This window comes from Gopherus evgoodei, chromosome 2 (genome assembly GCF_007399415.2).
Source record: "Gopherus evgoodei ecotype Sinaloan lineage chromosome 2, rGopEvg1_v1.p, whole genome shotgun sequence".
NCBI classification, from domain to species: domain Eukaryota; kingdom Metazoa; phylum Chordata; order Testudines; family Testudinidae; genus Gopherus; species Gopherus evgoodei.
Genome location: NC_044323.1, coordinates 212272280 through 212286098, shown reverse-complemented (window position 1 = coordinate 212286098; position 13819 = coordinate 212272280). Strand labels below are relative to the sequence as shown.

Below are 13819 nucleotides of genomic sequence, written 5' to 3'. Positions count from 1 at the left end.
AGCACCCCAAGGTCCTTCTCCTCCTCCGTCGCTTCCAACTGATGCGCCCCCAACGTATATCCAAAATTCTTATTATTAATTCCTAAATGCATAACCTTGCACTTTTCACTATTGTATTTCATCCTATTTCTATTACTCCAGTTTACAAGGTGGTTCAGATCTTCCTGAATAGTATCCCTGTCCTTCTCCGTGTTAGCAATACCCCCCAGCTTCGTGTCATCCGCAAACTTTATTAGCACATTCCCGCTCTTTGTGCCAAGGTCAGTAATAAAAAGGTTAAATAAGATCGGTCCCAAAACCGATCCTTGAGGGACTCCACTAGTGAGCCTCCTAGAAAAGCCTGACATTGAGGAGCACATATCTTCACTGCAAGGCGCTGCTTTGTATCTTGAAAATCATTCCCTATACAAATGTACTTTGCACACTGGAACAGTTCTGTCAGAGGGTGCACAGAAAAGAACATCAACCAAGTCAGAGCAAGATTGTAAATATCCCTGTCTTTCTCTAGTTACTTTGACAAGGAACTCAGGCCACATGCTGAAACAGAAGCCTTTGTAATTTGCTTACAATAAGTATCTTTATTGGGCACAACCTCAGTGTCACTCTTCTTCAAATCAGTTGGAAATAGCAGATCTTTCAGACTTTTCAAATTCCCTTTAAAGATCCTTTAGTTGTCCTTTTTTTGGACTACTTCAGTCACTATAATTCATCTTCATGACAGCTATTACTCTGTTTGCAGCTGAGGATTGAACCTCTTAACTTTTTTTACATTTTCAGAAATTACACCAATTTTAGTGATACTCATTCTTGCTTAATTGGGAATACCACAGGAACAATATATTTCAAAACAGAAGAAACTTCTTAAGTGCGACTGCTGTAGAGATATATTCCCTGCTAGGAAGTTATTGAATGTTGAGTCAGAGAACAAAGAGAGTGTTTTTTGGAGGAATTTTAAAATGTATGTGTATATATTTAAAGATGTGAGAAGCAGAGATTTGGGAATTTCCTTGGCTTTTACATGCAAATAAATTTCTGATTGCAAAAGAGTAATGCTGGCATGCACTTGTTCCTATCTGAATTTCAAGATTTAATGACTGCATTCTTCCCAGTGGTTTGGAGAACATTTGTAGAGTGTGGAGAAGAGAATAAAAGAGAATTCCAATGACTGATACTTAACTCAGTTTTAAGTGATTATATAACATTGTCTTTATTGTAGGCATTAATGCAAGAAATGTTACCATTTCACTAGAATAAAGCATACAAAATAATTCTTCTTTTTGGAAGATTAGGGTGGCAAAACTCTTCCTAATTTTAGTCAACAAAATATGTGAACCTTGTTTGGAAAAATATTTGGGTGTATTTTCACAGCAGTGGCTAAATCTCACTGACTGCTTTCCAGAATTATCCCTGCAGTGGTGGTGTTTGTTGGAGAAATATACAGATAGAAAGTTGTAACTAATTTGTTTAGTTGATGTTCTTGGGATATTGAAATGCTGTTAGCCTTATTTTCATCAGATTCATTGGTATGGCTGAATGATTAATTTATACATAGATGTTACTGTTCTCTGATAACTTTTTAAAAAACAAACTACTTTTTATGCTACTTGTTTTCCTTTTATAAAGCTATGCTTAAGTAATTATAAAATAGATTTTCCATGTTGAATATCCATCATGTCATTTTAACTCAGTTTAAAGCAAGACAATGTTTCACTACTATCAGTTTCATACATATTTTTTTAAAATCCATCCCAAACAATAGAAATAAATTTAGAACATCAGATAGCTAGAGTTTTCTATAGTGATAGCCAAAAATGTGTCAACAAAATGTTAAGTGCCAGTGTGGGAAACCTCAGTTCTTTTATCACTGTTCAAAATGATGATTTGTTCTTTCACTAACTATATTGTGGGAAAATACATTATCAAAATACTCATCAGAAAATTGTCCTTTTGAAAAACAAATAAAATGCTTGTCTCTTATTCTTTGTGTCTAGTTGATTCTTCCTGCATTCCTTATTTATTTATCTTCTATTCTTATCTTCTGTGAGTAATGGTATACTTGCATACCTTTGCTTGTTTTCTTGTGCGCTTTCTCTGTTTTGTAAATTATGGCTCTGGTTTATTTCACTTGCAACATCTTTTTGCTTAATATTTTCATATAGCCACTCTGAAAGTTAAACGATATTTACATTGAGAATCTTTTATTTATCTTCCATTTAAGCTGCAGCATATTTTTCAAACCAAAGCATCATGTCTGACTTTTTTTAAATATGGTGTTAGATATTAGCCTTATGGAAAACAGCTTGATATTTTTTCTGCAATAGCTGTGTGGACGTAAAATGTTAGTTTGTGATGAAGCATGAAATATAAATGCTTATATCCTTGTTTTGTTTAGCTATTCTTTTAATTCCTGCTTTGCTGATCTATTGGGTAATTGCCTATTGCCGCATGAAGTCGAGTGCGCTTCGTTGTATTATTTTGTTCTATTATGATCTATTAAGACTGTTTAATTTCCATGTGTTTTAAAACAGAGTCAAGAATTGAGGGTTGGCTTTCAATACCAAACAAAGGAAATATAAAACGACATGGCTGGAAAAAGCAGGTATGAAAGGATTCCCCTCATCCCCACCCTGCCATCCCTGAATAGAGTTCTTTAAGCATATGTCAATATTAATATTAACTGTGCAGTTTACATTTAGAAAAAAAATTGAGTAATTTAGTATATACGTATTACATTATTGCAGGAAGACCACAGACAACTTTAAAATTCAGGGTTCCATCTGATGTCTACAATTATGCAGTAAAAGATTTTTCAGAAAGGACTAAGTCTGGATTGTGGATTTTCTGGTTGTTTTGTTTGTATTTTTTCAAACTGCAATATTAGGGATTTTTTCATGGCAACTAAGCATTGCCAGCAATGTGAAGATGTTTCACAATGCTTTCTGCAGAGGAATAACTGTCATATTTGGTATAAGTATGATTATATAATTAAGGACTAAATGTTCCCCATCTCCTTTCTGAGTTCACAGAAGACACTTTACAGGTGAAAGAAGCTACATAGGGGTCCATACCCATTGTTTAATAAGGGCCTAATCTAATATCCTTCGAAAATTTCCATTTACTTAAATAGGCTTTGGATTAGTGTCTAACTGCTCATTGCATCTCTCCATAGCAGTATTAAAGAAGGTTAGGAGAGTATCAAGTAGATCCAAAATTATGTAGATACCCAGGCCTAAGCTTTTTATTTAAGGGAGTTTGGAAGGATTATATTTTTATTGGTAAATATCAGTAAATATGGATTTCACTGTGCGCACACAAACATGAGAAAATATTTCCATCAATAATAGATACTTAGGCAAAAAATTCTGATTGAGAACTTTCAAGTTTGATTTAAGGATATTTACTTCATATATTTCGACGTGATGTTTACAGTTTGTGTTTTAACAGTTATCGTGCTTTAACTTTTTCAGTCTCAATGTCTACTGTCATTAAATAATTGTCTAACTCCTCCCCACATTGTCTAACCTTCCCATAATTTCCTGCAACAAAAATTTAAGTTGATTAAAAAAATAAAGATATCAGTTTATTTTTAAGAATTTAAAAATAATCTGTCAAAATAATTTTAAAGATCTAATTCTGCCAAGTCTAGTTAAGACTAATGCAGGGACTATTGTATATTCAGTTGTCAAGCTTTAGGGGGGTTCTTCCATAAAACTGTCCTAGGTCCTGTGCACAAAAATCCCATTTCTTGTTTGAGTGAATTTCTATATATTTTCCACTATTGGGAAATGTTCTGGTAGTGCAGCTGGACCAGTGGAAACCCTTGGAGCAGTTTGTGCCTCCTTTGCATCCCCCAGCATCAAACATTCTGGAGTGAAGTCTATAATGGGGTGTGTGAGGTGCTTGAACCACATTATTTCCTTCCAGCCATGGTAGTGTACAGACCAGGAACCTCAGCTGGGTCTTTAAACAGCATTACAGAAATGTAATTTCTTAATGCCATAAGTTAGTAGTTTTTAGTGTTTTGTGTTAGAAATGTTAGGTAATTCTCAAACCCTATATGACTCTTTGTGCCTGCCATAAATTTGCAGATATGTAATGATGGATCTTGTCATAAAAGGAATGGGGCTTAAGAGATGTATTTCTTGCCCAGCTGGTTTCAGAGGCCCATATTTGGTTTCTGGCTTGCTTGAGGGAAGGTCATAAGCCTACTAGATGCTCCGTCTGCAAGCTCTTCACCCTGTTAGCGAAGAAGGAGCACTAGAACAGGCTCAAGGTGACCCTTATTCAAGCGGTTGTGACAACTAAATCGTGCATACTCAAGATTTCTGGAACTCTGTGTTCTTTGCAAGTCTCTCAGAGACCTTCAGCTACTAGTCCTTCCTTCTCCAGGAGCAAAAAGGTCTAGCCAGACCGCTATTCAGGAAATGATCTCTGGGGGCAGCTTTTTCCCCAAGGAAGCACTCTTGGATCTCCCTTTGACTCCACCCTCTGATCTTTATCTATGTGTTGACTGCTCTCCTCTTTCACCCACCTTGGGAGACATCAAAAGTGTCCAGGAGATGTAGGACTTGGACTGGAGCATGAATGCAGATCAGGTTCCTCAGTCCCCTCCTGGTTGGATTTTTATTGAGGATACTGGCATGTTTTCAAGGTACCAGTGTGAATAATGGGGCCTGTGATGATGTCCCACTTCCACTAGCCTCCAACCTATCTGTATATGGGGTGAGACAAGGGAGGTAATGATTTTCTAGTGTTTTACAAGGATCCTTCTTGTTGGGGCAGTATTAAAAAAGCTCTTCCTGAGCTGAAAGCTTTGTACCCATTGCCGGTTCTGGACCCACTAGATCAGTCTCTCATGTGGATCACAAATAGCTGTCTTAATATGAGCTGGATGCAGCCATAGATATCACCGCTATGAATCCAGCTTTGGATCACAGTGCTCAGACTTCTTCAACCTCCCTACACAAGAATGTTGGAGCCTCTTTCACATCTTCTCCAGAGAACCTTTGTCAGTTTCAGGAGTTGGTGGTGAGAATGGCTATCACTCTCAACATATCTGCAGTGGCATTTCAGAAAATCGCACATCTGGCAAAAGGGCAAAAGTAACCTTTTCCATGTTGGATGGTTAATTGCAAACAGACATGGGTATTTGGATTAATCCAGCATCTGAGCCTGTTTCTGAAAAGGCTGATAAAACTTTTGAATGTTTCATGTTCTCCAGTACCCACCTCACTCTAAATTCTTTTTGTGTCCACAGTTATGGAACTACCTATGGGTTGCCGAGTTCATTCCACCCCATCAGACAAAGAGGGCAAGAAGCTAGACAGTATTGTTTGGAAAGGTCTTTCATTGGCCACATTAAGCAGTCAGTGGCAAACTGCTAATCTGTCATGTCCTGCAACCAGTACTTCTTGTGGGACAAAATGACTGTCTTCACCCAGACTTCACCCAAAGATTGGAGAAATTTAGCCAAGGCCCAAATCACAAAGATTAATTAATTACAGATATGCTCTTAGGGAATTCTTTGATTTGTCAGATGCTGCTTCCAAGGAAGTCCCAATGGCTAGTACAAACAGTACACGTGGCTGAGAGAGTCTGATTTATCCTCAGAGTTTGAGCCCAGCTGGAGATTCTCCTATTCAAAGGGAGGCAAAATTATCTATTCATCTGAAGAGATATCATATCAGTAGGACCCTTAACAAGAGAAGCAGAAGAAAATTATAGCTTTAAAGTGACGAAAAGGTGTTCTGCCATTTACTTTTCTCCATTATCATCCCTGAGACCTCAAATTTGATGGGGTGCCCAAAAACCTAGAACCAATCTTAACCATGTTTTCTGGTTCTCTTCCCCGTTTGAAGACCACTTAGCACTCTTTCACATAACAAACTGCAAAATCACCATGGATATTTGGATTTTGGAACTCATGCAATCAAATTATGCAAACCAGTTTCATTCCATGCTACTTCCCCAAGCCACATCCTCATCCTTCTTCAAAGATCCTTTACACAGTCTCCTTTTGACCTGGCAGTGTGGCCTTCCTGAAGTTCAGTGTGATGTGTTCTGGCAGAGTCCAAAGGGAAAGAGTTTTACTCCAGATATTTCCTGATCCCAAAGGAAGACTGAGGTCTTTGACCTATTCTGGGTCTCAAGAAGTTGAATTCTTTCATCTGAAAATTCAGATATAGTACCTTTTACCTTGACTTCCATTATCTCATCTCTATCCTTTCAAGATTGGTTTAGTGTCTCAGTCTAAGGCACCTATTTTCACATTAGTATGAGGCCTTCCATGGGAAGTGTCTGCACTTTTCTGTAAGACAAGACCACTATCAATACGGGCCCTCCCTTTTGGCCTCCCTATAGCTTTTTGATTCTTCATTAAGTGTGTGTCTGCTGTGGCATCTGACCTGTAGAGATGATCATTCTCCCTTTGTCTCAATGACTGGCTGCTCAGGATGCCGTCCCTGGGAGTTCTCATAGAGTATGTCTACACAGCAACTACACGCATAGCTGGAATGTGCCAGCCGACTTGGGCTCAAGGGACTCAGGCTGCAGGGCTGTTTCACTAATGTGTAGATATCTGGACTCAGGCTAGAGCCCAGTCTCTTGGACCCTGCAAGGTAGGCACAAGCCAGCTGCAGGTTTTTCTTTGCTGTGTAGACATATCCATAGAAACTGTGCAAACTACGTCAGGAGTTGGTTACCTTGTCAACTAGAAGAAGTCTTTCTGCTCAATGAATTACTTCTAATCACTTCAGTCCTAGATTTGGTGTACAGAAAGGCATTTTCTCTCCAAAGACAGTGCAGGAATAATAGGGTGTTGTTTTAAGTAATTAAAATAAATATAGGATGTCCTCAGGAATGGCTAATTATTTCATGTTTTTCTTTTACGTAGGCTATTTTGTCTGCATTGAAGTTTTGAGATAGAAACCAGTCTATCTTTTATAAATGTATTAAAATATTAAGCAAGTAGTTATAAAAACAAATATGTGATTAGACAAAATATGTCATGAGCTAATTTAACTTTGTTTTCCTAACCTAATTTACAGTAATATAATGCACTAGTCATATTTATGTTATAATTGAAATATAATCAATACATCAATGGTTCAATTATCTGGCTTACCAGTTACTACAATAAGTAGCAATGTCTCCATCCTTCTGGCAATCTTACACAGATATAAAATGGTTTCTAGAATTACATGCGTATAGCAGTTTTAAAATGACACTGGTTTAATTTAGAGATCTTACTATTTAGATAACAGACTTGGGGTGTAGTGACTGCTTTGGGGAACAGTTAATGACACAGAGAGCATGGGGGGGACATGCAACATTCAGTCACTCATACTACTGAGTGTTAGAATGATTCCATCATCATCAAATTGCTGTAAAGAAAGATTGTCACACCATCTTCTCAAAGTTTTTAGCTCACAGGATTGGTCTTAATTCGGATCTAAGCTAATATTTGCCAGTATTTTTATCAATGTTAGGGGAGACCTTAAATATTAAGGGAGACCTTATTACATGTAGGCAGGGAAACTTGATCTCTTTTATCTCTCTCAGTTGTAGAGTTTAGGTTTGGCTTAGCTGATGGTCAGTCTTTCACCTCTTCCTTGGATGGTCAGTCCCGGGAAAAGAGCAGGGTGCAACTTTGGATGTGGTCATTGTTGTGAGAGAGAACCCCCAACCCCTTCCTTCTGCATAGCTTGGATCTGTTCTAAGGATCAGTGTCCCTTTACGCCAGCTCGGGGTAGCTGAATATCTTCTAAGGCCAATTAGGTGTTATAGCCTGGTAGCCATAATTTGATGGGAGCCAATGGCCTGGTATCTTGATCTTGAAATCATTTTCAAGGTTAGTGTGGATGTGTCTTGCAAGAATTAGCTGATAATAGCAAATAGCTGCATCTCAAAAGCAGGATGCAAGAAGGTACCATGTGCTAAGGAGCTGGTAGGCAAATTTCCACTTACACCCAAGACATAAATGTCTTAATTGTTATAATTTATGACTTGTCAGCATTCACATATCCATTCTTTCCCCTACATCCTCATGACAGTAAGTTAATTATGATACTGGGGAAGTAGATGCAGAATTTAGGGAAATGGATGACCTTACCCTAACAACTTTTTGTCTAGAAGCCAGAAAGCTGCTTTGAGCATTTCTTAGTAATGCTACCCTTCATTTAACGTTTGGCCAACTAAAGTTACTCAGATCTAAGTCCCAGTGTGGCCTATGTTCCATACAACAGATGCCTCAAGATCTACATGACATAGAATACTTGAAAGATAACTTGTCCCAGCCAGTAATAATCTTCCTTGTACTAATGGGCTTTATGGTCTCAGCAATTTACCAAGCTCTATTTGCATGACTGAGAATGAGACACCTTTCTAACATTGGTTGGCAAGACACAATATCCCACATGCTAGACGAGTTCCTGTTGCTGATATAACCCAAAGACATGCTTTGTATTCCATTAGTGGAGTCAGAGACAACGAACAATTCATTCACCCCTTTAGCTCTATCAATGTTTCAGATACTGTCACTCTTTGGGCACTCGCTGCCAGTGCTTCAGAATCCATGGCTGCTGGAATCTGGGAAGGACTTTGGAGCTGTGGGTGACTTACTGAACTCTCAAGTAGTTTCTTCTTTGGATTCAAGGATATGTAGTACAGTAGCCACTGACAATTTCATGGCCATGTACTATGTTAATGAGCAAGAAAAGATTCACTCCTGAAAACTTTGCAGGGAGACAGTGACCCTCTGGGAATGTAGCTCTCCATCTGGCAGGGAAGGACAATATCCTTGCAGATTAACATAGCTGAAATCAGTAGGACCCCAAAGAAGTCAGTGATGCAATGAATATCCCTTCACTAGAGGCATCCAGAAATAAATTTGTTTGCCACCAGATGTCAGAGGTTCTGCTCCAGCACAGGTATGGACCCTTGGTCCATTATGAATGTTTTTCTAGTAAATTCAAGGGGATGAGTCTCTTCCATGCCTTTCACTCTGTTTACCTACCAGGAGTACTACAAAACATCTGACAGGACAAGGCCAAGGTTATTCTCATTGCCCCAGTGTAGGCCAGACTCCAGTGGTATTTGGATCTTCAGACACTGCAGGTTACACACCTATTTTTACTATTTACACCAGATCTTTTGACACAACAGAGAGGGCAGATCCATCAAAGACACTCCATCTGGATTCAAAGGTAATCCATCTAGCAGCCTGGATGTTTGACTCCAGTTTTTTCAAAGCTTTGTTGTTCAACCAGAATATTTGAGGTGCTGGATCTCCAGAAAGCTGTCAGCCCTTTCCTTCTATTACTTTTGTGGGCTGTGACAAGTAGTGTAGCTCCATCCTTGGCACTTGTTCCTTCTTTTTTCTGGAATATTTACTGTACCTCAAGTTGCTGGATTGTCACTTTCTTCAGTCAAGGAACATCAGGAAGTCATTTCTCCTCATCAGCTAAGTCTCTGTTCAGTTGCTTTTGGTGAAGAGGTTTCTCAGAATTCAGATAAACATCTTTTCTCCAGAGAAAGACCCTGTCTCTACCTAGAATCTCAATTTATTTCTTGTAAGGCATATGAAGTATCTTTCCAAACCCATGAAAGAATGTTCCCTGTTCCTCTCTGTTAAAACAGCTTTCATTATAGCCATAATAGGAGAGTTAATGGGCTACATATTCTTGTAAATAGGGATACAATTTTGTCACAGTGGTCACAAAAAGTGTGAATTTGAATAAAGTCAGTGAATCTTGGAAATGGCAGTAAAAACACATTTGAGATGGCCCCCAAGAGTTTGTGGCCTGGCACATGGGGTAGCAGCATCACTCATGTACGGCTCATCCATCCTGATGGAGATGAAGGGGCATATGGACCGAACCTGGATTGTGCTGCAACCCCATGCACTGGATCATCATGCCTGGAGCTGGGCCTAGCACTGTGGGACAGGAGCCTCCAGTGCGGGGTGAATGTGTGGTAGAATCACCGTACTGTCTGTGACTGAATGCTTTTTTTTCCCCACACTCCTGCCATGACATTTGCTAAAAATTTCCATGTCAAAATCATAACCTTACTTATAGACAATCCTTCCTTTATGGTCTTCGATAAGAATAAAGTGGACTTTCACGTCTTTCCAAAATTTCTTCATAAGCTGGTAACAGTTTTCCATCTCAATCAGAAGTTGAATGTGTGAGTGTTCTTCTGAAAGCCTCACTCTTATCCAGGACAGGTGAAATTTCTACTTAGAGGCAAAGAGGGCATTAGTGTGTTATTTAAATATGTCAAAAGAATATAAGCATTCACCTAGGTTTTCTCCAATGGTGATAATTGCAAGGGTCAGATCATAGCAATTTGGCAGGTGTCCAAGTTGACCAGACTGTGTGTTAAGATTTGCTGTAAATTTCGTAGAGCTCTATCAGAGGAGCTCGGGGTCTATTCAACCAAGGCTAAGGCAACTTCTATGCTTTGTTTTAGGTATATCCCAGTAATTGAGATCTGGAAAACTACTGTGTAAAGATCGGTCAGCACATTCCCAAAACACTATTTTGTGGATGTGGCATCAAGAGCTGATGCTCAGTTTGGGAGAGTTATGTTACAGTTCCCATTTAAATAGGACTCCTCACCTGACCATTCTGGGGAGGATAAGTACCACTTACTAGGCTCCCAGTAGTGGGAATATGCAGATTCCCGCTCCAAGAAGACATGAAAATACTTACCAGTAACTGGAGTTCTTAAAGATGAGTCTTTGCACATTCATACTACTTCCTACCTTCCCCACTTTCCCAGAGCCCTGTTGCTACTGGACTGTAGAATTAAATGTGGAAGTAACAGAAGTATTTGAAAGCATCTTACTCCTTTCTATTGCCTCACCTTCAAAAAGTTTGCAAGGAGGGAGTGCCTTGGAACTTGCAGTGGTCACTGCTTTTAGAGGTTCAGCCAGCCCAGTTAAACTACTAGCACATCTCCCAATAGTGAGAGAGTGCAGAGGTTCATCTTGGAAAAACTCCAGTTCCTGGTACATAACTCTGTGTGTGAGAGAGTTTGTGTGTGTAACCTTTTTCCCTTTCCTTTTCTTTCAGTATGTTGTGGTAAGCAGTAAAAAGATTTTGTTCTATAATGATGAAAAGGACAAGGACCTGTCCAATCCATCCATGGTACTAGATATCGAGTAAGTGATGCTACTGTTAATTTGAAGTTGGAAAAAAAAAAAGAAAAGCATTTTATGTACAGTGTAACCAACAAATCTGAAAACTCAGAATCAAGATACAGTAAACAACCTTGAGTCTGCTTTGGCCTTTTGAAGATTCATGGTTCTGTCCTACTTCAAGATGTATAGAAGTATTTTGTTTCTAGTATCTTAAACATTTAGACTTCAGTAACAATTTGTAGTGCAAAGGTAGTCAATAGATGGACTGTTGGCCAAATCTGGACTGCCAGATGCTTTTGAATGGATCTTGGCTATACCTTGACCAAGAAATTTGGACCTTGACAAAAAATAGACTACTCTGTTCCAGTGTCTTGTTTTGTTTTGATAAAATATAATGGAAACAAATGAACTACATGATAATATGATGAGAATAGGATTAGCCATTGGCTGTATTCAGGGTGGTGCAGAGCCACATCATCTCATGAAGAGCACAGGGACAGGGGAACACATGCACTACATCACATGTTTGTATGATGGCAGTATTCTCTCCTTTCTGTGGCCAGCCAGATCGGTAGGGGAGGGGGACATGAAGCTATGGCCCTGACTCCCTGACCCTTTTGGGATGATTTATGCTCCCTGAGCTGCACTGAGGGAACAGTCCTTGTGTTCCCTAAACAGAAGAACCGCAACTGTACATGGCCCTTGTCTAGGACACAAAGGTGAGGGAAAGTCTCCTTGATTCCAGAGCCTTGTGTTCCATCATCACCACACCGTTTCCTCTTTAGTATATTTCTGAGCAAGAGTCGGGTTTGATCTAGTTCAGTGTTTCTCAAACTTTTTAGGTTGTCCACTCCTTATCTGAAGTCAAAAATTTACACTACCACCTTACATTTAATATAAAAGAGTAAAAAATGTATAAAAGACATAAGTCTGTGATTTTGTGTGTGTTTTTGAGATATTGACAGAATATACTCTGTTTTGAAGGGTAAGGAGGCATGAGGAGTGGGGCAAGTGAGATTTTCTTTGCTTTGGATTGTTATAAAATTTTCAGTGTCTCATAACTGTTCTGATTTTCTACATGACCATGTTGGCATTCACAGCTGACCAATTGAGAAACAGTGATCCTGCCCAATATCAATAAATGCTTTGCGCTTCCGATAGTCTTCCATCCAAGGTTATCAAAATACTTTACAAACATTTAATGAATTAAGCCTCATAATATTACTTTGAGGCTGTAAAACTCCCATCCTATCTTCACAGGTAAATTTGCTATGCAGGATAATGCATGCCTAATAAAGTGGTCCTCTTCCCATGTTAGAACATATTTTGGTGTTCCTTGTGTAGGAAGGATCAAACAGTCTGTATAAACACATTACTAAATCCATGTTATAGTCCTGACATCAATGGGACAACTTGCATGAGTAAAGACTTTTCCCATGAAATTAGAGTGATAAGATTGAGCCTCCAATCTATATCCAGAACAGTTTTTAATAAAGAGATTTGATATATACTCTGTTAACACTTTCCAAATCTTTTGTTTCTATAATTTCAGTAAACTATTCCATGTCCGACCTGTAACCCAAGGAGATGTATATAGAGCAGAAACTGAGGAAATCCCTAAAATATTCCAGGTAACAAGAGCCTAAATAATTTAAAAAATCAATATAATTTGTCTGTTTATAAGTTTTTCCAATCTCTCTTTTTTTTTTCCTCAGATTCTGTATGCTAATGAGGGTGAATGCAGGAAAGATTTGGAAGCAGAACCAGCACAGACAGTGGAGAAAACAAATTTTCTAAATCACAAAGGTCATGAATTTATTCCTACATTATACCACTTTCCAGCCAACTGCGAGGCCTGTGCCAAACCCCTCTGGCATGTCTTTAAGCCGCCCCCTGCCTTGGAGTGTCGAAAGTGCCATGTTAAGTGCCATAAGGATCACTTAGATAAAAAGGAGGAATTAATTGCTCCATGTAAAGGTAAGGAGCTGTATCTATTATGTTTTTTGTAGCTTGAAACAGTTATTATTTGCATTTCTAGCTAAATACTTCAAATTACCAGATTAAAAAATAATAATTTATTAATGATAAATTTAGAAAAATCTTTACTGGTAAGTATAGTTAAAATAAAGAGACAGCTAACACATTGCAATTAAAGAGGCAAACTGTGCCCTGCCTCCACCTGCTGCAGGAGTTTAGACCATGTTCTAGAGGATTATATGCAGAGAGAGGCCATAGGAGGGGAATGCTAAGGAGCACCCAGTGCTACATGGATCCTTCCACCGTTCTCCGCACTTTCATAGACGGACTCATGGGGGCCAGAGAGCATACTGCAGCCTTAAGGCTAGAGCAGCAGCCTTAGAGTGGGTCTTCATCTATTCCCTGCGCTGAAGGACAGCATCCCTCCTTTGTGCTCCCACAGAGCAGTACACATCCCTGTACTGTGAGTGCGTGTTTCTCTCCAGAATTTGGGCCACAGAGCACCAACACAGCTTTATTAAGACTAAAATTAAAGTAGACTGGTCAATCTCCATAATATTAATTATGTTAACATAGACAGACTTGCATAGTTTTATGTTTAATTTCTGTGATTTCCCCTGATATTTATTGTGTGTTTTACAAATATATGACCCATTTCAGTAAAAATTTGTTAAGCATGCAGATTCCAGCATTATCCTA

The 13819-nt window shown here is 38.8% G+C and overlaps 1 protein-coding gene across 5 annotated transcripts in view; it reads left to right on the top strand.

The window, feature by feature from the left end:
- ROCK1 (Rho associated coiled-coil containing protein kinase 1) overlaps nt 1-13819 on the top strand; it is a 199002-nt gene that overhangs the window by 158163 nt on the left and 27020 nt on the right. For all 5 annotated transcript variants that reach the window (XM_030552885.1, XM_030552881.1, XM_030552882.1 and 2 more), the window contains 4 exons: nt 2529-2599; nt 11076-11164; nt 12696-12774; nt 12859-13120. In XM_030552885.1, coding sequence (XP_030408745.1) covers nt 2529-2599; nt 11076-11164; nt 12696-12774; nt 12859-13120 — 501 coding nt within the window. The remainder of the gene's footprint in view (nt 1-2528; nt 2600-11075; nt 11165-12695; nt 12775-12858; nt 13121-13819) is intronic.